This window comes from Microtus oregoni, unplaced genomic scaffold, assembly GCF_018167655.1.
Source record: "Microtus oregoni isolate MIOR12 unplaced genomic scaffold, Mior012 000100F_ref0000014, whole genome shotgun sequence".
NCBI lineage: Eukaryota > Metazoa > Chordata > Mammalia > Rodentia > Cricetidae > Microtus > Microtus oregoni.
This window is the reverse complement of record NW_024544713.1, coordinates 2,106,719-2,124,804: the sequence shown is the minus strand read 5'-3', so window position 1 is coordinate 2,124,804 and position 18,086 is coordinate 2,106,719. Positions and strand designations below refer to the sequence as shown.

At 39.1% G+C, this 18,086-nt stretch overlaps 1 protein-coding gene across 1 annotated transcript in view; it reads left to right on the top strand.

Annotated features, from left to right (window-relative positions):
* LOC121443120 (hephaestin-like) overlaps window positions 1-18,086 on the top strand; it is a 71,193-nt gene that overhangs the window by 26,468 nt on the left and 26,639 nt on the right. Inside the window, exons 12-14 of the mRNA XM_041644802.1 lie at window positions 4,730-4,941; window positions 5,879-6,029; window positions 6,272-6,484. Coding sequence (XP_041500736.1) covers window positions 4,730-4,941; window positions 5,879-6,029; window positions 6,272-6,484 — 576 coding nt within the window. The remainder of the gene's footprint in view (window positions 1-4,729; window positions 4,942-5,878; window positions 6,030-6,271; window positions 6,485-18,086) is intronic.

Below are 18,086 nucleotides of genomic sequence, written 5' to 3'. Positions count from 1 at the left end.
AGGTACCAGTATGTTTGATGTGTTTATGTCCATGATTGTAATTACCTGTTGGTAGCGTGTTTTTTTAAGGGTCATAAAATATCCTCCTTAAGTCTCTGACTAATTTTTTTTCAGATATAAGAATAGTTACATCTAGCTGGGCGGTGGTAGCACACAACTTTAATCCCAGCACTCGGGAGGCAGAGACAGGCAGATCTCTGTGAGTTCGAGTCCAGTCTGGTCTACAAGAGCTAGTTCTAGGACAGGAACCAAAAGCTACAGAGAAACCCTGTCTCGAAAATCCAAAAAAAAAAAAAAGCTACATGTTTTTCATTCATTTGCTTGGAATGTATTTTTTAACATGATTTTTTAACCCCTTTTACTTAAGGAGGTGTCTGTCTTTCGAGGTGAGGTGCATTTTATGAAGGCAATAAAAATGTGGATCCTCTATTCTAATAAGGTTTTTTTTAGAATCAATATCAATAACCTTCAGTTATTATTGAATTATTGAATGTGTGTGTTAATTCTTGTCATTTTGTCAGTTTGGTAGTATTTTCTTAAATCTCTTTTGGTTGCTTGTCCTGACATTGCTTATTTGTTTCTTGTGACCTCTTGGTTGTGTTTATTCTTCTCTCCAAGTTGAAATAATTCTTCAAGTATCCTCTGAAGAGCTGGCTTTCTAGTCATAAATTCCTGTAGTTGAAGGCAGAGTTTTTGTCAGGACCTCCAGCTCCAAAGTAAATGCAGAGACTTAATATTAATTGTAAATGCTTAATCTGTAGCTCCACCTTATTACTAACTAGCTCTTAAAACTTAAATTAGCACATTTATATACATTTATGCTCTGCCATGTGGCATTGCTGCTCTTTCATCTTGCACCTCCTGTTCCTTCTCTATATCTGGCTGTCAGCTGTCTTGACTCTGCTGTCCTTCCCAGTGTTCTTAGTCTGGTTCTGCTGCCTAATCTTATCCTGTCCAGCTATTGGCCAACCAGCTTTTTTTATATATAATTAAACCAATCACAGTGACATATATTCAAGCAGTGTAAAGGGATAATTTACATTTAGTTTGTTTTTTATTATGGAAATTTAGTTTCTTTAATTTTTTTGGTTTCTTTTTAGAGGCAGGGTTTATAATTTTAATAGTTTTTTGGGGGTATAATCGTCTGTATTGATAATTGTGACCTCTCACGTCTTGGAGTCATCTTTCTAGGCCTTTCTGACTTTAGAGGTTTTTCTTTAAATATTAATTGTTGTTCTTATTAACCTACCTTTGAATGTGACTTGACTTTCCTCTCTTGTATCTTTCCATAACTTTCCTTTATCCTCTATTTTTAATGTTTTAGATATAATGTGTCTCGCCATTGCTCTTAGGGCCTTTTGTGCCTGTATGAACATTTTTTTTCTCTTGGTTGGGAGTTTTGTTCTATGATTTTACTAAAGATGCTTTCTATGCCTTCACTGTGGTATTTTTCTCCTTCTGTGCTCATATTTGAAGGCTAGGTCATGGTGTCCCAAAGCTGTTTCGTGTCCCATTTATATATATTAATTTTTTTCCATTGACCTTTACTAAATGATCCAATTCCTCTGTTTTGTCTGCTATCCCTTATTCTGTTTGTGGAATGATACAATTTGTTCATGAGGCTTTCCACCTACACTTTTAATTAACTTTTTGAATTTTTCATTTTCAGAATCTTTTAAGTTTGTCTTTTCTTACAAATGTAAACTTTATTTTCATGTCCTGGATTGACTTAATTATTTCAAGTACTTCTTTGCCTTTGTCTTCTTTGGATTGTTTGCCAATGTGACAATCATTCTTTTGGATTTTGTTGTCCGAAAGTGTCTCCATTTATTTTCAATAGGGGATATTGCTGTGGGATTTGTGTTTTGGAGATAGCACTTTATTTTGCTCTTTTGTGGCTTGTTATTATTTCTGCATTAGGATTTGCACATCTGGCGTTACTTTGCTAATTTATTTTTTTCTTTTGTTTTTGTTTAACATAATTTTCTTTTTTCAGCAGAGGGTTTTACAGTGTTCTAGAGGTTAAGTCATATTAGCATTGGAATATTGATTTCCTCTGTTTAACTGGTATTTGGGCCTACATCCTCAATCAGTGCTTGCTGGCCTAGGTCTGAAAAAGCATGGGATACATCCGGACTAGCTGAACATAGCGGACAATGAGGAATACTGAGAATTCAAGAACAATTGCAGTGGGTTTTTGATCCTACTGCACGTACTGGCTTTGTGGGAGCCTAGGCAGTTTGAATGCTCACCTTATGAGACCTGGATAGAGGTGGGCAGTCCTTGGGCTTCCCACAGGTCAGGGAACCCTGATTGCTCTTCGCGCAGATGAGGGAGGGGGACTTGATCGGGGGAGGGGGAGGGAAATGGGAAGCGGTTGTGGGGATGAGGCAGAAATCCTTAATAAATAAATAAATTTAAAAAATAAAAAAAATAAAAAAAAAGAAGTCTTGAGGAAGTTTCCTTTGGCAGTGTAGATTTGTCCTGGGTTTAAAGACCTCAAAGCACAAGTAGAGGTTCTAATTAGAGAGTTGGCATGGCTTTGGGACTCCAGGTCAGTTTTGATAACTGGAGGATCTTTCCTGGGAATTGAGCTGGGATCTGGTGAGTACCAGAGGAAGGGATACATTCAGGCTGAGGGAAGGTAGCTGGACCTGGCAATCAGTCTTAGGATTGGTGATGCGATTGGAGGAGGCATTTAGGAAGAGCAGTGTTAGCCACTTAGGTCCATAGTACATGATGTAGCTAGAGGGGCCCTGGTAGTAAGTTCAATTTTTATTATTTTTAATTATGAATATGTATGATTGTGTATATGCACATAAATTCAGATGCCCTTGGAGGCTGGAGATGTTCATTCCCCCTGAAGCTGGTGTGAGTTGTGAGCTAGCAGAATGTATCCTGGGAACCAAACTCAGGTTTGCTGCAAGAGCAGTATATGATCTTAACTGTTGAGTCATCTGTCCAGCCCTTTCATAGGGGATTCTTACTGATCTATTTTAAGTATAAGGTCATGGTGGTTTAAATTTTATTTGTGAATGACTCAGCAAAAGAAAACAAACAACTTAAAGCCCGCATGTATGTATGTAGATGTACAATATGCACAAATATAGGACTTTTACCCCCTTATGGTCACTGAGGATAAAACTTAGGACTACACACATGCTAAGCAAATGTTCTGCCACTGAGCTATACTCCTCAGTAGACGTAGACAAACTAAAGATGGCAAAATTTGATAGACATTGACTCTAGATGCTAAGCTCATAATTGTGTCGTTTTTAAACTCTCTTTTGTTTTTTATTATAAACACTGACTTTCATAAGGCTAGTATCACATGTATACAATATGTTCTTATCATACTTACCCATATGACACTTCTTCTACAACCCCTCTCTTTCTTTTCTCAACCCTCCTTTTATTTCACATCAATTATGCCATTCTTTAAAGTTTCCTGTTTCTGAAATTTAAGGAATTAGAAAATGACAAGGGAATAAGAACAGATAAATTCATAGCACATCAGATTTTATCCCTTTACTACAAGCCCTGATCCCAGTGGACTTTTGTACGATTTTAATGATTACTCCTTCGGGATGTATTTTTTTTTAATTTATTTATTTATGAAGGATTTCTGCCTCCTCCCCGCCACCGCCTCCCTTTTCCGTCCCCTCCCCCGATCAAGTCCCCCTCCCTCATCAGCTCGAAGAGCAATCAGGGTTCCCTGACCTGTGGGAAGTCCAAGGACTGCCCACCTCCATCCAGGTCTAGTAAGGTGAGCATCCAAACTGCCTAGGCTCCCCCAAAGCCAGTATGTGCAGTAGGATCAAAAACCCATTGCCATTGTTCTTGAGTTCTCAGTAGTCCTCATTGTCCGCTATGTTCAGCAAGTCCGGATTTATCCCATGCTTTTTCAGACCCAGGCCAGCTGGCTTTGGTGAGTTCCCGATAGAACATCCCCACTGTCTCAGTGTGTGGGTGCACCCCTCACGGTTCTGAGTTCCTTGCTTGTAAGATGTAAAATTAGTTTGTCAGAGGACATGAGTGTTGAAACTTTTGTCAATTGCTTCCATATTGTTCTCTGGACAGATCTGCAGTCTGATTAACTTGTAGTTGCATCAACAGTACTGAGAGGTCGCTTTCTTTCCAGCCTCACCTGCATCAGAACCATCTTTTTAGTTTTTTTCGAAATAAGAGTCTAACAAGTAACATCAATGCAACTCGTTGTTTTCATTTGCATTTATTTGATTGCTTTCTGTTAACATTTCTACAGTAATTACTGCGAATCTTTATTTCTATTCATGAAGGATATTAAAGTTTTTGCATTTTGCCAGTATTATTTTCAAAAAGGGTTATTTATGTCTACATTTAAACTCTATAGGTGAGAGAAAGAGCTAGATACCATTTGGACCATTTTCATTATACTGATTGAAATTTATAAAATATTTGCCAATTTGATAGGTCAAAATAATTTAAATGCATCCATTTATATGTCTTCGATTACTAATATGCATTACTTGAACATATTGTGTGTCCTTTTAAGAGAATATAGCCTTAAGGCGGGCTGTGGTTCAGTGGTAGAACTCTCTTGTCTAGCATGAAAAAGGCCATGAGTTTGCACTCATGCACTGCAGTATCCATTATTGCATGGTTCTGCCATCATTGTTGCCTTTAAAATGTCATTGTAGTTTATAATTTTGGAGCTGTTGGTCCTTACTCTAGTCATGTTTCCCTGCAGGTACAGCTCATCCTGGCTTGGTAGCCAAGCCCTTTGAGAAAGTTACATACAAGTGGACAGTTCCTCCCCATGCTGGGCCAGCTGCTCAGGATCCTGCCTGCCTTACCTGGATGTACTTCTCTGCTGCAGATCCCATAAGAGATACAAATTCTGGCCTGGTGGGCCCTTTGCTGGTTTGCAAGGCTGGCGCCTTGGGTGCAGATGGCAAGCAGGTATTTCTGGGGGGTCTGGGGTAGGAAGATTGGCTGAAAAGAACTAAAATTGTGTTTCCGGGTGTGTATCAAGAATGGGGTTGGATCCTGGAGGTAAAAGAATAGAGAAAAGATAAACCAAGCAATTGTATCAAAAATTAATAGGTGGTGACCACCAGTTCTTAAGTATATTACTATTTTATATGCAAACGCACATCTTTCTTAGCTTTTGATTCTTACTTTTTTTATATATCCCAATTATTATTCCCCCCTCCTACCTCAGTGACCCATAAATTTGTTTGTAACCCATATACTTGCTTTAATATTTGTTTGTCATTTTTGGCCTATCCCATCATTTCTGTGTAACGTTGGGCTAGTTACTTAAAGTCTCTTTAATTTAACTTCATCTGTAAAGAAAGGGTTAACAGCTGAAGTTATCTTTGATTTCTTGGAAAAGTCATACAATTAATACACATCAAATGCTTACTGCAGTGTCTGGCATTTAGTATGCACACAGTAATTATCAGCTTTAACAATAATAAACGGTGTTAATGCACTTCTAATTTTTAAAACTGTTTTCTAATTTCCCTTCATAGACCTTCTGTGCTTTCCTAGCAACTGTCTCCTCAATCCTCTCCGCAGGTGACTTCAAGCTATCTTTGGTCACATCCTGTGCTATGATTCCTTAATCCACAGCCTGTGCTTCTTCCCTGCTTCCTTTCCTACATGGTTTGCCTCTAGTCTTTTTCCCTTACTCTGACCTCAACAATTTGAAGTCTTCCCGAGGAAAACCTGCCTAGCAACAGCTGCAGCTCTGAGCATGAGATATGGGCCTGGCTCTGAATCTGCAAAAAAGAAATGAGAAAGAATCAGGAAGCCTTGGGTCTACAACTACGCAGTACTCAGCTGCTGAATCCATTGTCATTCCTCCCTCTATTTCTTTCCAATGGGACCACAGAAAGGAATGGATAAAGAATTTTTTCTCCTCTTCACCGTGTTTGATGAGAACAACAGTTGGTACAGCGATGCCAATCAAGCAGCTGGTATGTTGGATACCCGACTGCTCTCAGAGGATGTTGAGGGCTTCCAAGATTCCAATCGAATGCATGGTAAGGGGAATGGGGTTGCCTTTGACTATAACTTTGGGGTCCCAAGGAAACACGCAACTCGAACCATACTCATAACCAATTCCTAAAAATACTCATTTCATTGATAATCTTTATACAAGGGAAAAGCTAGACTGAGGGATTTCAAGCTATGGGAAATCATAATACAGGGCTGCTATGCTGCTGACCATGATTTGAGTAGTCTGATCATATCTCTTTATTTTGTCTGTGTTTTTGTTTTCCAGCTATCAATGGGTTTCTCTTCTCTAACCTGCCCAGACTGGACATGTGCAAGGGCGATACAGTGGCCTGGCACTTGCTTGGCCTGGGCACAGAGACTGATGTACATGGGGTCATGTTCGAGGGCAACACTATCCAGCTTCAGGGCATGAGGAAAAGTGCAGCCATGCTCTTTCCCCACGCCTTTGTGATGGCTCTCATGCAGCCTGATAATCCTGGTAAGTGCTTTGGCAGCAGGAACAAGACGCACGGGCATTGTTAAGTAGGGGGTCAAGAGTGACAAGGGGTGACATGGAAGGAGGAAGGGGTAGTAGGAAGAAAAGGGTGATGTGTTCAGGAGGCTTGGGAGATTTTCAAAACACTTTTATCTCTTCAATGTATGGTCCATGTTCTGATTATTTGATGTTTTCTTCATTTGCAGAGTGACTAGCAGGCTGAGGAAGCTCTGTTCTAAGAGGAGGGAAGTTCAGGCATTGCTCAGCTGCAGGGCAGCGTTGATGTGACAGCTCTTGGCACACAGCTCTTTGGCTATATAGAGACAGATTATAATAGAGTACTTATGTTCAGGAAGTCAATGGAATGTTCTTGTGTTTTCAACTCTGCTATTCTGTGAAGGTTTCTGCGAGCTCTCCTATTTGTGTGTGTGTATGTGTTTGTGTGTGTGTGTCTATCTCTCTGTATGTCTGTCTGTGTTAAGTCAAATGCATTTGTAATAAAGACAAATGACTAGAGAAAGCTTTCTTTGTTCAGCTACATGCCTTAGCTATAACTAAGATTTGAGGAACTCTTTCGGGGTCTAATAAGAAACAGAAGTGTAAACAATGTGAAACGAAGTCATTGTTTGGGTATGAAGAGGAGGGACAGGAAATCTCAAGTTCTGGAATCGAGTCTCTGCTTTTGTTACTACCTACAACATGGCATGAGCAATGTACTTCACTTGGCTTCATTTTAGATCAAAAATCAAAACTTTGGAAGGATCTTTTACCGACTTGTTAATCACTTTGTCCCTTATCTGTACAGAATCAACCTTCCTTCCTTCCTTCCTTCCTTCCTTCCTTCCTTCCTTCCTTTTTTCCTTCCTTCCTTCCTCCCTCCTTCCTTCCTTCCTTCCTTCTTTCCTTTCTCCCTCCCTCCTTCCCTCCCTCCCTCACTCTCTCCCTTCCATCCTTCCTTTCTTCTTCCTCATTTCCTTTCTTCTCTGTACTTCCTCTCTTTTTTCTCTCTTCTTCTCAACAGTAATTCCTGTCTCCTTTTGTGTGAAGAAGTTTGACTGAAATATCAGTTTTTCTCAGATCCCATTAAGCTTAAGCTTTTTAGAACGCACCATGTTATTTTCAGTCCGGAGTGTTCTCCTAGCCAGTAGGTGGCAAGAGCATTTGTAAGAGTGTTTATGTATCACTGCAGTCTCTACTGAACTTTGATTTTTGTTTTTGTAACTTTTATTTTAGCTGGATAAATTGTTTATATTTGGAACACAATTCCTTAAAGAGATGATTTTTGTGACAATTTAAATAATTTCTTCATGGATGTGAACTTTCCAAGCACAATACAATTGTATTCTCTTCAGATGTCTTATTTCCCATCTACCTAGAGCATTTTTTTGACCGGAGAGAGTTTTTAGCAAATTACACCCATCAGTTAATAGTGTTGAAAGCAGCAGGTGTGCTTTTAGTGCATGGGGGTAGGAAAGCTATGGATAAGAAAGATCATATTCTTGAGCTTTAATTCCAAAGCCAAAGTCTTTTCTGAAAAATCAGCCAGCATCCCCAGCACATCTATATACTTTCCTAGGGTTCACTCTAATTTTAAGTGAATGATTTTCTTTTTGCTATCATGTTTTGGGCCATAAAGGTAGCTGTAAACATTCTGGCTATACACAGTGATAAGTCTTTATAGTCCTAGTAACTTCAGTGACTGAGACAGGGGGATCACTTAAGCTCTGGATTTGGAGACCAGCTTGGACAATATCCCATCTCAAAGTATGATTTAAATACTCCAAAAATTGGTGGAAGTCTAAAGGGAAATACAATGGTAGGTGTTCAAGTGTAAAAGTATAAATGTGACTATTGACTAAGATTCTTGAATTTTTTTACTAGCAAAAACAAAAATCTTTCCTTCATTCTTTACACATACATATTTTTAAAATTTCTCTGCCAAAGAAATGTCAAGTCATTGAATACTGGAATCTGTAAGGCTCCTTTTAATTCACCTAGGTTCACTTATTTTGCTAATAGATGCAACGAACACTTTCCTGAAAGGGATACATGACTTGCACAGGTTAGAATTATTGACTATGAAGTTTTGGCTTTTCTTCTGGTTCATCTTCCATCAAGTTCTATTAATTCTCACCCGTGGATGATATTTTGAATTTGAACTTTCGATTTGTCCCATGGGCACTTGCTTTGTCATTAAGAAGGAGAGGAACCATTGTGAATAGTTCTCCCAAATCAAAGCAATATAATGGCCAATCTAGATCAGAATCTGGCTTTAGAATTCTGTGGAGACTAGTGTCGACTGGCAGTAATGAATATACAGTTGTGCTTGCTCAGCTTTGCAGATGGTTCATGCGCCTCACTCTAGCCAGGCACAGTGGCACGTGTCTTCTCTTTAGTGCAAGCACTTCGGAAGGCGAAGATAGGAACATGGATGACCTGAGCCAGGGAATTTTACAATACCCTGAGCAGTATAACAGGACTCCCTCATAAAATTCCATGTTGGAGATTCAGCATGTTATGTCTTCGATACTTAGGTTTGAAAAAAAAAAGCCAAGCAACAAAATCAGATATTAAAAAATAAATAAACTATTTAAGGAATTTATATGTGGGCCTATAGGTGATAGCTGTCACTATCATTTTTTCTTTACTGCAGTATTTTTCATTTAGGAATTTATTATTTTAATAGGCTTATATTACCTTTAATTGAAAATACCATCTTGATTTAAAAATAGCACTGTGAATAATGTGCCTCAGATATTCAAACTGAAACACTGAGACTAGATTTTTAATACCGGGAAAGGTGTCAGATAAAAGGTTAAAGCCTGACTATATTATGTTCCATTAAAATGATGTTAGTTATTCAGTAGCATAGATAATATTATTTTTACCACCCACCCAGACTCTGATTAGGGTTTCTTTCCTCTGTTTTTATCTTTGTCAGTGGAGCTCTTTCTTTGTTCGTTATTTCTATCTTTTCCTTCTCTTTCTCATTTCCTTTGTGTGGTCGGTTTGAAGACATTAATAGTAAACTCTGAGTCACCAATAATTTGTCGGTGTTGCATCAAGGGGGAAAAAATCAAAGCATTTCCTCTCGGTGTCGTTTAACTCCGAACAAGCCCAGATTAGAAGTCTCTTTTTTACCTTCCCCGTGTCTTCTGTCCTGTCTCTCTGTTGTATGTGGGTGAATCTGTGCCGCTTGAATGCTGTCCTGTGAATCTGTCCCTGCATCTGTGTCTGTCTGTCCCTAACAAAGGGCTTTGCTCTGAATTTATTGAACAGCACAGAAGTATCACATGGGGAAGGAATGAGGCTCCTTTCCAGAAATCTTTAACAGAATTTTACAAGGAATTTAGTCGCTGATTCCAACTGACCCAGCTAGCAAGCAGTGTGATAAACATCATTGTTTATCAAGCAATATCTGAATGCTGTGCTCAACATTTACTGTAGAGATTCATTTTAAAAGAATGCTCTCAAACTCGATTTTTGCTCTTTCAACAAATGATTATGAGAACACATGCATTCCTGTAGGTCAGGGACATGGATGAGTATATAATTGAAGATTATAACTATGGATTAATGGAGGTTGTAAAAGCTGAATACATGGCAAATTCAAGGCCAGTAAGGTTGGTTGTTACATTGTTCTCTTAAAGGCATGCTAAGTAAACAGGATAAGTACACAGTAGGCTAGCTGTCTTATGTCTTACATGACCTCAGGGTTTATTATTAACTCTGGCTATGTGGTCCAGCAGAAGTTTCAGGCTCTTAGAATCTAAGAGTTATTTTTATCAGGTTGCATCCCCACAGTCTCTCCATTTTTTTCTATTAAAGAAGTAACACATTGCTGGAGGGAGTCACTGGTGAAGAGCTGGCCAAGGGATGATGTACTGGGCAGGCAGCCTAAATCAACATCACTTTGGTAAGGGTAGTCCTTTTGAAGAGTAGACAAAGACACACTAGGACTTCGAGAAAGAAGCAGACAGAGTGATTTATCTATAAAAGACCGCATCTTGATATTTAATCCTGAAAAAACAATTAAAGGGTTTGAGCCAGTTAGTATAAAACATCATTTCCAGATGTTCATTTTGAAGATAGAAATTTGCAGTTGCTTTAGTTTGGACGGACTGAGTTAAGGATAATTTCGCAGTTGTAGCTCCAACTGTGGCAGCTAAGTCAGCCCTTAGCAATCATTCCAGTGAATCTTTTGTACATATATGTTCAAGGGAATAATTAAGTTGTTCTGAAGCAGATCTTCCATGTCACGGGCAAGCCAGATTAACCGGAATCCAGGCATGCATAGGCTTGCTTCAGAATTAAAACCAGGAGAGAGAGAGAGAAAAAAAAAACGTTGTTATGAGAGTAACTCTGGGAAAGAATAGCAGTGGCATGCAATTTCTATGTGGTTAAAAGTTAGGCAAGAGACCCTCTTTTGTTACCAGGTTGTTGTCCTCTGGTTTAGCTTATGATGTCACTTTGCCAATCCTGTTGTAGCTAGAGAGAGCCTGTAGGAGAAAGCACAGATATAAACCCTCAGCCCTACATTATAAAGGGAATAGTACCCAAACATAGGTTAGTTAGGTCCTTGAGAGAATTTATATAAAATCATGGGTTTGGATAAAACTTCCTGCTTTTTATGATGTTAATTTATATGGGTGTCAGGGGAAAGACGAGGAGAAACAATTTTTAAAATTGAAAGTGTAAGTTTCTTTGGCAAGTTGATCCCGAGGAGTCAGTTCCTTTATTCCCTCCCCCTCCATTTTTTTGTTTAAATATCTAATTGTTGAGTGAGAAATAAGCTTTTCAATTATGACTTGGTTTTGGGATTATAGGGCATTTTTATGACCTTGAGAGAGGCATAAACATTTCAAAATTGGCAAAAAGAAATAAAGTTTTCAATCGTCAGAAGGACCATTGTCCATTTTGATCTCTTTTGAGATCCCCATAACAGAGAAATAGGCAGCAAATTTCTGCAGCTGATCAGTATCTGAGCTGTAGCAACAAAGGAACCCGAAAAGGTATTAACACAAACATGATATTAATTAAATATCTGAAAGAAATTTAAATTTTTGAGACCATGTCTATGAAAATTTTATGATGTTTTTGTAAAGCTTTAGTAGCCAGTAACAACTTATGAAAACTCCATTTATTTAAGTAGAGGTTTAATATCAATGAATTAAACACAGAAGTTTTAATATCATATGTACCATCTATATCTCGTATTTCACATACTTTGAATCAAATACTCAGACCCTTGCCACTTGCGTCAACTGTCTACCTTTTCATATGGAAATATGCAACTCTTTTTGCCATTTTAAAAACTGAAATGCCTTCTGTCTTTACACACATTTATCCTTTTTAATACTAGGAGATATGGGTGCCTGAATATTGAGAGTAGTCATTGGAAAGGCAAATCGTTTTCATTATCAGGCTGCAAAGAGGTAGCAAAAAGCAATCTTTAAGTCAATAACAACAGCATGCTAGTTTTGAGCGCGTTTTCCCATTGAAACCTGCTTATGAGCTTACTTCTTTCAGTAGGAAGCCTGTTGGCTCTAGGAAAAGTCAAAGCCTACTTCTCACATTTGAAACACTTAAAGAGGTCTAGTTAGAATTTGTATGTTCACAAATCAATGAAAGAAATACATTGCTAGCAATCATCTCTTTTTTATTTCCAGCAAAACCAGCAAGTTCTCTGTGCCTTTTTTGTCTGATAGTGCAACAATACTCTGAGTGTGTCTTAAGGTTAGGGATTTTATTTGTTTACTTATGTACTTACTGTAGGCCCTTGTATCAGAGTCTGTGAGGCCTCAAGAGTCTCTACTGATTTCCTTATTAACCCACTGAGTACTGGAGGGCAACTGTGCCTCAGTGTGGAAGTTTTACTTTAGACACTCGGGTAATGGAACTTTCCTTTCAAGCTCTCAAATAGGTATCATCAGCAAAGACCATGACCGTCCTTTGTCTGCAAAGACAGTACAAAACCAAAATGTTTTCAAGGTGAAAGCAGACATTTTAGCTATGAATGGACTGGCCAGGCAGCCTCAGGGGAAGAACTGGCAGAGACTTGCTTGCTGTTCTAGCAGCAGGTGGCCGGGCTGCTAAGTTGTCTGATTAAGATAGGGCCTGGAACAAAGAGGCCCCAGAGGAATTGTATTATGTCTGGTTTGCTCGACAAAACTTTACAAGCCAGTTTTAATATCTTAATCTAGTTTTTAAAGAATAAATTTGCTAGCTGTTGTTCTTGGATATGAGATAGAGGAACCAAGAAACTCTCCAGAGTGAGAACAGAAGACAAAGTGAACAGGCAGGCTGGGCGTTGGTCTGCTTAAGAGAAAGCCACCTCTGGTAGTACAAGTTGAAGTAGCATTTAATAGGACTTGACGAACGAGAAGAAGGAGATAAAAGATGTAGTGTTGGAGAAAAGCCTTCTGGTCATGGACCACTGCTGCCAAGAGTGACAGATAGGTTCTTCCAACCTGAGATGGCCAGATTTCCCTTTGCCTTGGGACCCTACGCCCCACTGCAAACACACGAGCTGGGAGCTTTTGGGAGACTCATAGACTAATATTGCTTTTGGCACCTGAGACATTCAAAATTCAAATCCCCAACATGCCATGCGTCGCCAACACAGGATCTTCCCCCACACGCTCATATCAATTCAGGCTATCCAGCTCTCACACTGAACCCTCTAAAATGCTTCACTGACACATTAAAGATATCTCACCCAGAACACCAAAATGTGTGGATTAAACACAATAATGATTCCTTATTCAGAGCACCAAAATGTGCTGTCAGTTTGTGGAGAGCAACCTGCAGTCTTGGGAACAGCCTGGGTTTTTGGGGTTTCCATAAGATCTGTTAGCCGAAAACTCAATTAGATGTAACTCATTACCAGTACTGGAAGCTTCATTCAATGATAGAAGATGTCCAATTGGGTCTCTGTTTCTCCCATTACTTGGAAATTTTATTTAGATCACTTTCATATATGCATATATTTTAGGAAGCTTTAGGTTTTAGGAAGTATTAGGTTTCCTTATTGCCCCTCAATGCCCTTAATTTTAGCTGTCTCTCCCTGTATTCCCTCCCTCATTCCTATGTCTCCTACGCTTCCTCTCTTGATCCCCCTGTTCCAGTCCTCCCCATCCTTCCATAATTATCTATTCTATTTTTTTTCTAGGGAGATTTGTCTGTGCCCACTAGTATGTTACTTACTCTATACCTGTCTTTGTGGTTCTACACATTATGGCTTGGTTGTCATTGGCTTAATATCTAATATCCACATTTAAGTGAATACATACCATATTTGTCTTTCTAGATCTGGGTTACCTTATTCAGGACTATTTTTTTTCTAGTTCCATCCATTTAGCTGCAAATTTAATGACTTCATTTTATTAATGGCTGAGTAATATTCCACAAGTATGTTGCCACATTTTCTTTTTCCATTCATCTATTGAGTGACATCTAGGTTGCTTGCAGTTTCTCGCTCTTATGAAGAGAACAGTTATGGATATGGCTGAGCAAGTATCTTGTGGTACAATGAAGCAACTTTGGGCATATGCCCAAGAATGGCATAGCAGGGTTTTGAGGAAGATCAATTTCTATCTTCCTAGAGCCCACCACACTGATTCCCATAGTTTCTACGCAAGTTTGCCCTCCCTTCAGCAGTATGTGAGTGCTCCCCTTCCACCACATCATTGCCAGCGGGAGCCTTCATTTGTTTTTACTGATCTTGGCCATTCTGAGGGGTGTAAGATAAAAATCTCAAAAGTGATTTCAGTGTGCATTTCCCTCATGACTAAGGATGTTGCGCAATTCTTTTTTTTTATTGAGAAAAGGAGAAAAAAAAACAAGTTTCCACCTCCCCCCAGCCTCCCCTTTCCCTCCCCCTCCTCCCACCCTTCTCCCCCTCCTCCCACCCTTCTCCCCCTCCTCCCACCCTTCTCCCCCTCCTCCCACCTTTCTCCCCCTCCTCCCACCCTTCTCCCCATCCTCCCACCCTTTTCCCCCTCCCCCCACTTCTCTCCCCCTCCCTCTCCAGTCCAAAGAGCAATCAGGGTTCCCTGCCCTGTGGTAAGTCCTAGGTCCTCCCCTCTCCGTCCATTCCTAGGAAGGTGAACATCCAAACTGGCTAGGCTCCCACAAAGCCAGCACATTACGTAGGTTCAAAACCCCGTGCCATTGTCCTTGGCTTCTCATCAGCCCTCATTGTTCAGCATGCTCAGAGAGTCCAGTTTTATCCCATGCTTTTTCAGTCACAGTCCAGCTGGCCTTGGTGAGCTCCCAATAGATCAGCTCCACTGTCTCAGTGGGTGGGTGCACCCCTCGTGGTCCCGACTTCTTTGCTCATGTTCTCCCTCCTTCTGTTGCACAATTCTTTAAGTATTTCTCAGTTATTTGGGTTATCCCTATTGAGAATTCTCAGTTTAGATCTGTACTCCATCCTTGAAAGGGGCTGTAGCTTGATACACAGTTTTTTTTTGAGTTATTCATGTATTTTAGATATTAGCTCTATCAGATGTGGATCTGGTTAAAAATCTCTTTCCATCTCTAGGCTGTCGTTTTGTCCAATGATGGTGTCCTTTGCCCTGCAGAAACTTTACAATGAGGTCCCATTTATTTATTGTTGATCATAGTGCCTACATTAATAGTGTTCTTTTCAGAAAGTCTTTTCCTGTGCCAATGAGTTCAATGCTGTTCTCTACTCTCTCTTCTATCAGGTTTACAGTATCTGGTTTTACATTGGATTCTTTGATTCATTAGGAGTTGAGTTTTGTGCAGGATGATAAATATGGATCTATTTTACTCTTCTATATGCAGGGATCCACTTTAACCAGTAGCATTTTTTGAAGATGCTATCTTTTTTTTCATTGTATATTCCTGGCTTCTTAGTCAAAATCAGGTATTCATAGGTGTGTGGATTTATGTCAGGGCCACCAATTCAATTCCATTAATTAACATGTCTGCTTTTGTGAGTCACCATGCTGTTTTTATGACTACAGCTCTGTAGTACAACTTCGAATTGGGAATGGTGATACCTCCATCAGTTTTTTTTTTAGTATTGTTTTAGCTGTTCTGACTCGTGTGTGTGTGTGTGTGTGTGTGTGTGTGTGTGTGTGTTCCCATATGAAGCTGAAAATTTTCAAAGATCTGTGAAGAATTGTGTTGGCATGCTGATAGGGATTATATTCACTCTGTAGATTGCTTTTGGTTGGATGCTGTTTTTACTATACTAATCTTACCTATCCATGAACATGAGAGATCTTTCCATTTTCTGACATCTTCAATTTCTTTCAAAGTCTTTAAGTTTTTATCATACAAGTCATTTACTTTCTTTGTTAGATTTACTCTAAGATATTTTATATTTTTTGAGGTTTTGTGAAAGGCATTTTTCTTTTTCTTTCTCAATTTGTAATTTGTTTATAGGGATGCTACTCATTTTTTGTGACCTAATCTTGTATCCCACTACTTATCTGAAAAAAGAATTATCAGCTGAAGAAGTTTCAGGTCACTTGCGCATACTATCAGATTGTCTGCAAGTAAAGATACTTTGACTTTTTCCATTTTAATTTTTGTATTCTTGATTTCCTTCAGTTGTCTTACTGCTCTAGCTAAGACTTCAAGTACTATATTCAATCGGTATGGAGAGAATGGACAACATGGTCTTGTTCCTGATTTTAGTGGAATTGCATTGAGTTTCTCTCCACTTAAGTAGATGTTCACTCTGGACTTGAAGTAAACTGCCTCTATTATGGGAGGTGTGTCTGTATTGTTTCCCTAATCTTTCAGAAATTTTCATCATGAAAGAGTGTTGGATTTTGCTAAAGACCTTTTATGAATCTAGTGAGATGATCTTTTGTTTTTTTTCTTTCAGTTTGTTTATATGGTGGATTACATTTATCAGTTTATGTATGCTGAACCTTCCCTGTATCTTGGGGATGAGACTTACTTGATCAAGGTGTGTGTGCGTGTGTGTGTGTGTGTGTGTGTGTGTGTTTATGCGTTCTTGGATTTGTTTTTAAAGTTTTTTTTATTGTGGATATTTGAGTCTGATGTTTATAAGGGAAATTCATCTGTAACTTTCTTTGTTGGTTCTTTATGTAATTTGGGTTTTAGGGTAATGGTGGTCTAGTAAAATGAATAGGGAAATCTTCCTTCCATTGTTATTTTTGGAATAATCTGGGAAGTATTGGCCTTTACTCTTCTTTGAAAGTCTGGTAGAATTCTGTGCTAAAACCATTTGGCCCTGTTTAAATTGGTTATCTGAGCTGGGCAGTGGTGGTGCATGCCTTGAATCCCAGCACTTGGGAGGCAGAGGCAGGCAAATTTCTGTGGAGTTTGAGACCAGCCTAGTCTGCAAGAGCTAGAGTTAGTTCCAGGATAGGCTTCAAAGGAACAGAGAAACCCTGTCTCGAAAACCCAGAAAAAATAAAGTTGCTTATCTGATCTTAAATTAACTTTGATAAGTGGAATATATTGAGAAAATTCTCCACTTCTTTTTGATTTTCCAGTTTGGTAGAGTACAAATTTTTAAAGTATGTCCTTATGATTCTGTCATTAAGAAAATTCTATGAAATGTTGAAAATATTTTCTGTGTCTTTGACCTGGGCTTTCTCTCCTTCCTCTATCCCTATTATTATTAGATTTGTTCATTCATAGTACCATGGATTTCCAGGATGTGTTGTGTCTGAATTTTTTTTTTTAGATCTAACATTTTCTTTGAACAAAGTAAGCATTTCTTTTATCTTCTTTACGCCTAAAATTCTTTGTTCCATCTCTTATATTCTGTTGGTGAGGTTTTTCTCTGATGTTCCTGAATGAGTTCCTAAATTTTTCATTTCCTCAATTTGGATTTTCTTTATTAATTTTATTTTGCCTTCCAGATTTTGAACTGTTTTATCCATTTCTTTCCAATATTTGTATGTGTTTTCATAGATTTATTTAAGGCATTTATTCATCTCCTCTTTAAGGAACTCTATCATATTGAAAAGAGCTATTTTAAGGTCCTCGTCTTGAATTCTCAGGACCTACTGTGGTAGGGCTGCTGTGCTCTAGTGGGCACATCTTGTCTTGGCTGTAATTATGTTTTCATGCTGGCTTCTAAGCATCTTGGTTTGGGGTGACTCTAATTCTCGGTGCTGTTATCTGGTCCTGTCTTTGTTGGGTGGGTTTTTTTCCTTAGTTTCTCTTGCCCCCTCTGGTTCTTAGGAGGGTCTAGTGGCTGTGTATTGCCTGGTAGGGAATTACTTGGGATTATGCTAGCTGTGGCTCCTGGGAGTTCTGGGTAAAATGTTTCTAGGTATTAGGATCTTACACTTAGAAATGAGCTAGAAGGGTGGGGGCCTGAGGGAGGGTCTACAAATGGAAGGAAAGCAAGATTTTCCACAAGGATCGGTTTAATCTCCTGGGAATGAGGACAGAGAGTGAGGAGCGACTACAACATGTGGTCTGCCTCAGAGCTGGGCGTGAGACTGGCATGTTAGATTTGGAGGAGAGGACAGAGGTGAAGATCTGCAGTTACCCTGCCTGCTTTCCTGGCTTGAGTCTCGCTCTAGTTTTTCTTTGCATTCTTCCTATTCATTTTCCTTGCTTCTTTCTATTTCTTGAGGTTTTC